The sequence below is a fragment of the Chionomys nivalis genome, chromosome 12 (genome assembly GCF_950005125.1).
Source record: "Chionomys nivalis chromosome 12, mChiNiv1.1, whole genome shotgun sequence".
Taxonomy (NCBI): Eukaryota; Metazoa; Chordata; class Mammalia; order Rodentia; family Cricetidae; genus Chionomys; species Chionomys nivalis.
In genome coordinates, this window is record NC_080097.1 from 38,792,557 (window position 1) to 38,805,082 (window position 12,526).

The following is a 12,526-nucleotide window of genomic DNA, read 5'->3' on the forward strand; positions in this document are numbered from 1 at the left end:
ACAGGAACAGATCAGGAAGGATTAAATGATTAAATCTCAGTAGTTGGGAGACAGTCACAAATATTTCACAGTTCTTTAGATTAAGAAAATGATACATGATGGTTTGAAGCAAGTAATAAATACTGAATACATAAATCAATTACTGAATACATAAATCAATTACTTTGGCATCAATTTTGAAAATATGTCATTTTAACTCTACTTGAATGAGCATTTGATCACATATACACCAGTTAATTAGAAATCATCTTCTTGTGATTCTGCTGTATTTGTATCGATTTTCACAGTGTTCTACATTAGTCAGTACAGTGGGATGACTGTCCAAACACTACTTGTTAGTAGTTAGTTTTTTCATTCAAGTTGGTAATTCCAATGTGGAATTCAACTGACTGCAAATTACTCTCACAAAACACTAATGATAAATGTGCATAGTAAGACATTTAGAAAAGAAACCTAAAGAAAGTTAATGTTTTCTAATGAATACTCAAGATACAGTCCATTAACATGCCAAAAACCTTACCCTTTTCAGGCAGTTCTGGACCTCTCCCCCTACTTCTGCCTATCCTGTCATTTCTAATTTCACTTCGAGACTCATTTCTAGAGTCATTCCTTAGCTCAACTCGAGAACTCTCTTCTCTCAGGTGGTTTCTGCCATAACTGCGGGCTTCTTCCTGGTACACATCCTCCTTCCGGTGACCATCGCGAGCATCGCGAACATCTCGAGCATCTCGGGTTTCCCGAACATCCCGGATTTCCCGAACATCGCGAACATCGCGAGCATCCCGAACATCCCGAGCATCTCGAACATCCCGAACATCCCGCACATCACGAGCATCTCGAACATCACGAGCATCCCGAACATCCCGCGCATCCCGAACATCCCGAACTTCCCGCGCATCCCGAACATCTCGAATTTCCCGAGTATCCCGAGCTTCACGGTCTCTGTAGTCATGTACATCCCGAGCTGACCGGGAATCTCTGGGATCACGGCTCTCCTTGGTATCTCTGCCATAGTCCCTCATCTCTCTGGAGTCCCGGATGTCTCTGGAGTCTCTCAGTTCTCTGCGGTCTCTAGTATCTCTCCGGTCCCGGCTGTCTCGAGGTTCTCTGTCATCCCTATGGTCATGTTCTGACTCTCGGTCTTCTCTGGTGTCCTTTTCTCTATCCCTTTTGCCTCGAGTTTCTGTAACACAGTTTAGGAAACAACTCTAATCCTGTTCACCATTTCAGGGAACTAGATGATACATGTCACACACAGCATTTAAGATTTATTACAAAAAGAGATTCATGTTAGAAAAATTAAATGACAAAATTAAACCAGATATGATGGCAAATGCCTGGGGCTGCCTGGACAATCAGTGAGCTGAGGTTCAGTGAGAGAGTGTCTCAACAATAAGGTGGACAGCAATAAGGAAGACACCAACAGATACACACTCTGTACTCCCAACTGTACACATACGTGCACACACAGGTAAACATGTATGCATGCAGACAGTACAATACACAAAGCACACAAAGAGATGAGAGTTATTACTCTATAAAGCATCTAGCCTGAACTGGTGACCCACACCTAGAAACTGCAGGAGTTGGCCGCCGACCTGAGAGCTTCCCCTGGCCTTGTCCTTTATCACACTTTCAGTTCTTATAAACTTGGGCAAATCATCTGCTTCATTCCTTCCTTTCACCTTCCTTGGGTTGTCTGTCTGTCTGTCTGTCCTGTGCTCGGGACTAATCTTCGTGGTCTGGCAAATACTAGGCGAGTGCTCTGCCACTGAGCCAAGTCCACAACTCATTTTTCTCCTTTTTTTTTTTTAAGTTACGTAGAAAGCAATACATTAACACTCAAAGAGCCAAAAGTACCCATTAAAAGAGTTTAAAAGGTACCAACTTACATACTTCTAAGTGCCTACTGGTGCATAGTTAATACTTTACATGACCCAGTCCAGATGTCACAGAAGACTCAATACAACACAACCCTCTTCTATTCCTCATGTAATGATAAATATGGATATGCAATTTAAAAATAAAGTACAAGAACTCTGAGAAACAAAAGCTCAAACACAGAGCATACCTTCCCTTCTTTCATGACGCCGATCATGTGACTGTGAAGTGCGCTCATGATCATGCCTCCCTTTCTCTCTCATTGGAGAGCGGTGTCTTGGAGGACTCTGCTTCCTCTGAGGAGAAGACAGACAATGTGCTGGGTAAGGAGAGGCGGAACGCCGTAAAGAAGGAGTTAAAGTCCGCTGGTAGGATGGGGAGGGAGTCCTTTTCCGACGAGGAGAAGGTGAATGTCTCTGAATAGATGATCCTGACTGCGAGGAGGAGGAGTGATGTCTAGAAGACAGAGGAGAATGGTGCTGTCCTGGGGAGGAGGACCTGTGTGTAAACACAAGAAACTTGTTTAAGAGTTTTCGATTCCAGCCACGGAAAGTCCTTAAGATGAGATATAAAATGAAAGCTGGAAGTACAGGCAATGACCCAGAATAAACTTTAATTCTCAATGCTATAAAATTTCAAGGGCACTGTCTTTTAAAGATGTAAGTGATTTATGAGTCAAGTGCAAACAAAAGCTCTAGAAGAAATCTTGGAGATGAACCTACATTCGTCACTTTACTAAGCCAGAATAATCCCCAACTGCATTCTGTGTCTTTATACCCACAAGAGCAACAGACAGAGACCATTACAGGAGACCACAACCAATCAAAATGCAGAACTGTGGAGCCTGGTCCCAATAGATATATTCACAATACAACTCCTGCACCTAAGGCTCAGGAAACAGTGGAGAAAGTCAGAGGATCAGGAAGTTTGCTGTGAGACTGGATCTCTTGGAAATGTCAGAAGCTAAACCCATGAAGTCTCACCAACATGACTGTCTAAACACGAGCTGAACAAGGATGACACCAAGAGACATGCTAACGTGGACAGGGTGAGCGCAAGGCCTCAAACCTAGACGAAGAATTACCGGCACTAACAAATACTCAGAGCAGGAGAAAAAGCCTTCCCTAAGAGCCTATCAATTGGTCATCCAACACCTAATGGTCAGCCCTGGAAATATACAGGCAATAACACTATACAGACTGAAAAGGTTGTGTTTATGTAGTTAGGAACATGCATAAATTTGAAAGAAAACAAGTAAAAGTACATGGGAGGGTTTGGAGACAGAAAAGGGTAGGGAGAGATGATTTAATTATATTATGATTCCTAAAACAAAACCAAAATAAATATTTAAAAATAAAAAATGAAGAATGACTGTCGCTGAACTTCAGTTCCCAATTTCTTTCTAGGTTACACTTAGAACTGATTCAAGAGGTTCTCTCAAAGCTGGGGCCTCGGTTCTGGCAACATGGCTAAACGTACCAAGAAGGTAGGGAGCATTAGGAAATATGGGACCTGCTATGGTGCCTTCCTACGGAATATGGTGAAGAAAATTGAAATCAGCTAGCATGTCAAGCCACTTGCTCCTCCTGTGGCAAGACCAAGATGCAGAGAGAAGTTGCTGGCATCTGGCACTGTGGTTCAGCATGAGAAGAGTGGCTGGTGGGGCCACTGCAACACAATCAAGTCTGCCATCAAAATACTGAAAGACCAACAAGAAATGCTACCATTTGAGATAGGCCTATTCTGCAATAAACTGTTTAAATTACATTTAAAAAATGGATTTAAGAGTATCTATAATATTTTTTGATGATCAGCTCAAAGAATATACACGCAAAAGTCCCAGTTAATCAACAGTATCTTTTAAAAATACCATGTAGTACATTTCTATTAGATCTTGGTGCCTAAAAGGAAAACTACAGTTTAAGCTTAAAATAATCAAAACAGTACATTAAAGCCAAAATACTAATCTATTGTCAAATAATGGCTTTATCATCTTAACCATATTTTCTTCTCATACATTCTTTTAAGTTTCAGAAAATGCTGATTTAAAGAGCCTTCCATTTTCTTCTCCTCTACTACTTTAAAAGACAAAGACCAGCCAGGCATGATAGCCCACACCTATAACCTCAGCAGTCAGGAGGCAGAGACAGGTGGATCTCTGTGAGTTCAAGACCAGCACAGGATACAGAGTGAGCTCCAGGACAGAACTATATAATAGAGAGATGCTCTTTTTCATTCACCCCACCTCCCAAAAAGCCAATGACCAAGAAGAGAGAAAAAAAAAAAAATACAATCAAGACAGGAAATGGCAGCTATGGTTGAGAGCCTGAATGGACCCGAATCTCCACTTGCACTGTTTATATAAAAGGTTTGAGCCAAGTAATGAAACTGGCTTGCTCTAAAATATAAATATAATAGAACTATATAAGCATTTCCACTGAAAATAGGAGGTATGAATCTAGCCAATTCTAGAGCCTAATCCCAAGTTTCTGCCATTTTGGTAGAAAAACAGCATTCATAATTTTTGCTTAGTTTTAAGAAGTATTTTTTCATTTAGTCCTGACTTGAACCCAGTGAAGTGTATTATGGTTATTTTGCAGCTAAATAAGCTTTAATTTGCTTAGGATTTTGTATCAAAGCAATTTACTTGATTGTAAAATGTCTGTCCTGATCACGTAACTTCAAAATTTTGATTACATGAAAACTCAAGAAGACTGGCCACTCTCTTGAGAAGCCCACACCTTTCACAGAAGAGTGTTGTATCCTTTTCCTGTGCCATTCTCTCCTTTAGTTCCTGTATTAAATGCTCCTTTGCCGGGTAGGGATTCATGAGATGGCCAGAGCAGGACCAAGTAACTTCCTCTATCAATCCCTGCCTTACTGCTTGGAGACGGGTCTCTCACTGAACTAGGTTAAGGCTAGCTGACCAGGTAGCTCTCAGGACCCATCTGTCTCTACCCCACAGTGGTGGACTACAGACATGTGTAGCCATGTTTGGCTTTTTATTTGCACTTGAGAATTGAACTCAGGTGCTCTTGCTTGCAGACCACCACGCCATCTCCCTACTTCTTAAAATCTTTATAAATTCTGTTTGAGAAAGAGAGAGAAGACAGAAAGAGACTGAGATCCCTGAAAAGAAATATGCTTTTTCAAGGGAAGCATTAAATTTACAAAAGAATTAATCTGAAAAACAATCAAGAATGAATCTGGCTCTCATCAAAGTTGTATTTCACAAATCTTATAAACAAGGAAGAAAATGAACACACGAAACACTTCAATAAAGCACTAGCCAAAGTAATTTGAACAACATGTTAAAGGCGCACATACCATGACCACAGGAGTTTATTCCTTGAATGCAAGGGTGGTGTAACATTTTGAAAAATGAGTAATAAAATATATCACATTAACTAAAAGAAGGAAACAATCACTCATGCATACTAATTCACAAAAGTATCTGACAAAATTCAACAGCATTTACAAGTACTCAGTAGAGCTGAGCATGGTAGCACACATTAATCTCAGGATGGTAGCACACACTAATCTCAGCAGCACTTAGGAGGCAGAGTTTAAGGCCTCTGCCAGTTACAGGCCACCCTAGTCTACATAGCAAGCTCCAAGACAGTTAGAGCTACATAGTGAGGCCCTGTTTGAAATAATGATGGTAATAATCAATAAGCCATTTATGAAAAGCCCACAGTTAACACACCATTTAACAGAGAAAGATGGAGGCTTTTCCTATAGACAAGGATGACAGCAAGGTGCTCTTTCTATTCAACATAGTTTGCAATATCTTAGCCAGAAAAATAAATAAAAATCCTCTAAAAGGGAAGGAAAGTAAAAATACTTGAAGATGACGATATCCTGCACATAGGAAACCTAGATTCTCCAAAAACAAAACAAAATCCTTTTAGAATAAATGAGTTCAATAAAGTTATAGGAGAAATGACACAGAACATCAATTATGCTTTTATACACTACAATAAACAAACTAAAAAGTTAAGAAAATATACTTATAGCACACCCAAAATAATATATTTAGGAATATTAAAAGAAGGTAGTAAAAGGCTGTTAAAAAGAACAAAATAAAAAACAACAGATTTATTAAGCTGCCCACACTATAAAAGCAATCTACAACCAATGCCTTTCAAAATTCCAATAGCTTTTTTTTTTTTTTACAAGAGAAAATTTGTACCCTAAAAGTTATGGAAACCTAGGGGAACTCAATAAATAGCCAAAGTAATTTTTAAAAAGATTGAAGTTGGAGGTTTCACTTTCAGAATTCAAAACATAGTACAGAGATATATTTAAAAAGCACAAAATTGCATTTATAGTGACCATCCTAGCGGATTTGAGTGTTATCTCACACACATACATTTGTGCATGGAACACATACAAAACCATGCAGTAGAATGAGTAAGTACTCAGAAGCAATCACTCAAACATATGCTCAAATGACCTTCCACAAAGAGGTCAGAATTAATTAAAGAGGAATAGTCATTTCAACAAATGTGATGGCAAACTCAATCTCCACACGACCTTTCAAATGCACACATCAAAACAATATAAGCCTCAAAAGAAAGCAGCAGAAAACTTTATGTACTGGACTTGGCAGTATTTCCTGAAGAGATATTTATAGACCCATGTTAAAACAGTCCTATTTAAAAGCAACCCAAAGGTGAAACATTCTCCATGAAGGAACGAATAAACAAAGTATGATTTGCACCATATGAAATATTACTCAGCCTTATGAAGAAGAAAAATATGCCACATGCTACAATATGGATGAGCTCTCCAGACATTATACTAAAGGGAATATTCTAGTCAAATATTGCATGATTCTACCTATGAGGAATCAAAGCCATTAAATTCACAGAGACACCAGAATGGTGTGTAGGAGAGTACCGTGTGACGAATGCAGTCTCAAATGTACAGAATGGCATTCTGAGGATGTGTCTCACACTGCCATTCATACATGCAACTTTACACATCTAATATGGCTATCATTTCCCACTTCCACTTAAAGTAAATACACTAAAATAATTTGATGTTAAATAACATATATCTCACGACTCATTGTAGAAACTATTAAACAATATTTACAGTTAAAACAAAAATAATTATAAAAAGCCATTCACCTATGCCCCACAGCTTCTGCACGGTCAGGAGTATTGGCTTTACATAAATATTGACTAAACAATTCTACTTACCTTGGCTTTTCTCTTTTTTCTCTTTGCCTTTCAAAATCCCGTCCTCTGTCCTTTCCATCTCTTGGTTTTTCTTCTATCCTGTCTTTCACTTTATACTTTTCTTTGTATTTTTTCCCCAGAATGATATCTTCCAGTATAGGAGGAGGTGGACTAGGAGTACGTGGCCCTTTCTTTTTACTTTGGTTGCTCTTTGAAGTTCTGAAGGTATACAAAACGATAGTTAGAAGTCTCAATATTTCTGGAACCCCACATGGATTTTTTAAAGTGCTTCTTAAAAAGCAGCAACCTTCTTTTCAATTACTTGTCCTTTTACTACGCTATATACTAACAGCCAATATGCAGGGGGAAAGTGAGAAGGAGCAAAGAACTTATTTACTGTTTTTTTCTAAACAATGCTTGTAGATGATGTCATTCCAAAGGGTAGTTTCTAAGAGAAATTAGGGACAGTGGAAGAGTTTCAGGAAAAGATATAACATTATAAAAACAACTGCTAAAGCTGCATGTTTTTAGCCCATATAGAAACAGATGAAAAAGGTGAGCATCACGAGGTGCAATGATGCATGCCAGCAACCCCAGCACCTGGGTGTTAAGGTGATGCATTCCTGTAATCCCAGCACCTGGGTGGCCATGGTGATGCATACCTATAATCTCAGCACCTGGGTGGCCATGGTGATGCGTGCCTGTACCTCCAGCACCTGGGTGGCCATGGTGATGCATACCTATAATCCCAGCACCTGGGTGGCCATGGTGATGCGTGCCTGTAACTCCAGCACCTGGGTGGCCATGGTGATGCGTGCCTGTAACTCCAGCACCTGGGTGGCCATGGTGATGCGTGCCTGTACCTCCAGCACCTGGGTGGCCATGGTGATGCGTGCCTGTACCTCCAGCACCTGGGTGGCCATGGTGATGCATGCCAGCACTTGGGTGACTGAGGAGAGACTGCTGTGAATTCAAGGCCACCCCGTGCTTCACAGAATTCTAGGTCAGTCATAACCACAAAGCAAGAAATACAAAAGGAAAAATACCATACCAACACAACATTATAAAGACCTTTAACACACTTCAATACCTCTCTGTCTCTTCCTTTTAATATCTAGTCATTTAAAACTAGATAGCCATGTACAAAAAAAAAACGAAGCTGAAATTTTATCTTGGATCACATACAGAAATTAATTCAAACTGTATCAAAGACCAAAACATACAACCCCAAATTTAAAATTCTTGAAGAAAAGATGAAGGATAAACACTTCACTTGGCAATGGTTTCTTGGCCACAACACCTGTGTTGCAGAAAAGCAACAGGTGCGACTACAGCAAACAACATCCAGTTGCTTCTTCCAGAATCTCAAATTTGTCTTCAAGTTGGATATTTTTAAGTCACAACCATTCTACTAATTCCATATTTAATCATTTCAATGTACATGAAAATCTTTCCTCCCCAAAATGTCTTTACACAGACTTTTTTTCCAATTTCAAAACAACAACAACAAAAAAACTAAACCCATCAATGTAATATTCTTATGAATGTGCTAAGTTTATGAATCTAACTGTCTAAATTTATTCCTGTTTCTGTGTGGACAATTCTGAATGCACCATCTGCTCAGTGGTCCAACGTTTTCTTAGGATTTTAAGGAGCCCCTTGACTTCATACTTGGAGTAGGTTTCAGTGGAGCTTATTTCACATGACCTTGAGTTTTCTGCAGTCCCAAGGTTCACTGAATATATTATTATAATGGATAGTATAGTCCTCAGAACTGCTGGCAAGATGTTAAAAAGATTAAAAGCATAAAAGCATTTGACTCATGGTTACTCTTCAGAAAATTAAGCTCTCTTGATCCATATTCCTCTGTTACTAATGTAGACAGGAACAGCCAGTTACATCAGTAAGAGATTCTTAAAATCTGATGACCAAATCCCTGCATCGTTGTCTTCTACCAACAACAGTGATAGCTGCAAACCTCAATACATCATGAGATTATAGAAACCTTTTATGCACAGCGTCATAATAAATGCCTCTATTTCTAAACTTTTGCCCTCTTTAAAGAGAAACCAGACAATATTTGTCATTCACTCTAAGATTTTAGAGATGAATATATGGTGGAATCCTTCATAAAAGTTTATTTCCACATTACTCCACATATATAATAGAGACAAGCTGCATGTTCTCTGGTCTTCCTCCTGGCCCAGCACTAAACTCTCTACAGTACAGTTCTCTGAAATGACTCTTCAAAGGTTTCCATATGCCAGGCTACTCTACGCCAGAGCTAAATAAATACAACATCCATTTATTTCCTTTATATATTCATTCCATTCTCTCAATTTCTTTGAAAGTTCAAGAAAATTTCAACATGGTCCATGGGTACACGTTTGCCCACATGTGTGGAGGCTAGAGCTCAAGCTCACATGTCACCCTGCGAGGTTGTCCACCTCCGTTGAGGCAGGGTCCCTCATTCGCCTGTAGCTCATTGATGAGGCTAGACTGGCTGGCCAGCTTCCTTCCTACTCTGTCTCCACAGTAAGGGACTACAAACGCACACCACTATGCCCATCTATCTATGTGGGCTCTGGAGAGCACGCTCAGGCTCCATGCTTGCAGGTCAGCACTTCATTGACTGAACATCTCTCCAGTCCAGAAACACCCAGTTTGATTCCACATGCCTGAGAAACTGCTGCTGTGTTAAGTCATCAACATCTTAGGATTCAGCTGCTACCATAACCAGAAATGCCTTAAAGAACTTAATAAGGGCAACACCGATGTGCATGCGTGTAGGGGGTGTGTACAAAATAACGCTAGAAGAGTTCGAGAGAGGGTGGAAGGACATAGGAGAAGTTAGAGAGGGGAGAAGAAGAAATGGCACAAACACAGTAAACACATGTATGAAATTCTCAAACTTAAAAAGTAATAAAATTGGAATTTCTTCATATCACCTTTAAAAACACAGGGTTGGAAAGCAAAATTCTATTATACTGCATTGCTTTCCAAATGAAGGAAATGAGCTCAGCAAGATTGTTCACCATTTTAAAGTCTGCTGGGTATTCTTTTAGCAACATAATACACTATACTTCCTACTCATGGCATAGAGTGCACTGTCTACCTTTATCATCTTTATATTACTCTGTAACTATTCTGAGCAACTTTAAACACAGTTCATATTTTTCTTTATAAAAGTATCTAGACAGAAAACTTCATCCAAGTTAAAAAAGCAAATGTTCAAAACAGAGAATGCATTTGATTCAAAAATCACACTGTAATGTGCATCTCCAGATACTATCACACTGCATCTTAGAATGAGCATCAAAGAAAGCATCAGCTTTCAGAGAAAAGTATGACTTAATTTGCCAGTAATTACACCTATCTATTAAGCTAACCTAAAAAGATCAATGAATCTGTCATTCAGTTGATTTACCAGCATTGGTTGAAATACCCTACTCAGTTTTAACAGAGAGTCCCGTCCTTGAGTTTAGTATGTCTTCCAACAGTTTATAGTATGACTCGACAATGAAATTAAAGTAAGCTACCTGCAGATTACAGATGTAGCTCAGTGATACAATGATTAATTACGTAGCACATCCAAGGCCCTCCATTAATTGTTAGAAACACACACACAGGACAGACTAAAGGCAATGTAATACTGCACAAAGGCTAACAAGGTAACTCAGCAGGTAAAAGTCCTTGCTGCATAAGCCAGATGACCTGAGTTTGATCCCAGGAGACAAATGACCACCAGAAGTCGAAAGCTGTCCTCTGACCACCATATGCTTGGCATGCTGCGGTATGAGCATGCTCACTCCCCTATACACAATAAGAATAAATATGAAAATTAAACACTATAATTGTGCGGGGTATGTTGGCACACATCCATGTGATCCCAGCACTTGGGAGGATAATACCAGTTCAAGGAAGCTTCAAAGATAAGCCTGAGCTACATAAGACTGTCTCAATTAAAAACAAAAAAAGCTATACTTAACTTAGTATTTTCCCTGTATTTTTATAATGTACTGTTTTACAGTACCTTCTGCTCTATATTTTAAAGGTACATCTTAAGGGCAGCAACATACTGGAATATGGGAAATATAGCACTTAAACAAATGTGATAAAATTCAAATCAATAAATCAAAGGATGAGCTAATAGTAAAAGATTATATGAAAAATAGGATAAAAATCAATCCTTTATATCTAAATAGTTATTAAAATTTCTATGAGGAGAATAAGCTTCAAGGAATACATAAACAGAAAGGTAAGAACATAAAGGCAGCTTGGGCGATATAATCTATTGGACAAACGTATGAACTGAGAGAGGAAGAGCAAGTCAGGATGGCTCACATCAATCTACAGGTCGGTCTCTTTCAGACCCCTCGCAGGACTCAATCCCACGAACAAAGGGAGGCTCCTAAGAGTGCTTGTTACAAAGCAAAAGTTCTCAGCAAACGAGGAGCTGTGCAGAGAGAGAACAATGAACCATCAAGAGCCAATTTTCAAGAGGCTTAAATTTAATAAAGGTTGTAAAACGCACAGGCCACAGCTGAAATATAATGGAAACAGCAATTAGGATGAACAGGAATCTACACCAATTCTGATGGGGAAAGAAACTATGTAGAGTAAGAAAAAATGAGGAAACCTAACAGAAAATTTGGAATTTAAGTTAAAGCCTACAGGACTGAGTATTACGAACTAAGCAGACAGGGCAGAATAAAATAAAAATATTGACAAGATAGAAAAGGTCAAAGCATAAATGTCATTCTTAAGGAGTTTGAGTTTCACTTTGAGGTGAGAAAGAGTTTTTCAACAGCATAAAATTTAATTGGAATTGTTCTTTTAAGATTTCTCTTACAGCATCTAAATTGGTCTGAGGTATTTGAGTGAAAATCTGTCTACCTTGTTCAGAGGTAGGCACCATCTTACGTAGGCAGCTAGATAAAGGAACTGAAGCCTGAGTTACAGTCTGAAAGCAGGAGATAACATGAGCTTTACTGTGAGGTCAGCTAAACAAGATTTGCCAAATAGTATTAAGGCATGCTTTTAGTTAAAAAAAAATAGTATATGTACCTTAATTCAAACTTACATAATAGAGGAATTGTCTCCTGTCTTGTTCTTAGTCCTTAATGTAGTTATATTCATTATTCCTATTTTGATTTCTTTAGCTGACTGCTATATCACATACACAGTATATCTAATCAATGCACATACTGCTGAGTGCATGCTCCTCTCGTGACATGTAAACAGAGAAATAAGCAGAACACTCCCTGTACATACAATGCTTACAAACTGTAAACAAAGACTCGGGACAACAGAAAGATAAATATGTAGTATAAATACTAAAAGCTAAAATATGTTAAGAAAAAAGGCAACTTGAACAAAGAAAGTTGCAGGATGTATTTGTGTTCCAATTCAATATATAAAAATAGCACTTACAGACAATTCTCCTGAGTAAATTGGGA

At 38.8% G+C, this 12,526-nt stretch overlaps 1 protein-coding gene across 3 annotated transcripts in view; it reads right to left on the minus strand.

Moving 5' to 3' along the window:
- Positions 1-12,526, minus strand: part of Zc3h13 (zinc finger CCCH-type containing 13) — a 63,986-nt gene that overhangs the window by 20,140 nt on the left and 31,320 nt on the right. For all 3 annotated transcript variants that reach the window (XM_057786038.1, XM_057786039.1, XM_057786037.1), the window contains exons 8-10: positions 7,089-7,286; positions 2,072-2,379; positions 521-1,183 (exon numbers count right to left, since the gene is read on the minus strand). In XM_057786038.1, coding sequence (XP_057642021.1) covers positions 521-1,183; positions 2,072-2,379; positions 7,089-7,286 — 1,169 coding nt within the window. The remainder of the gene's footprint in view (positions 1-520; positions 1,184-2,071; positions 2,380-7,088; positions 7,287-12,526) is intronic.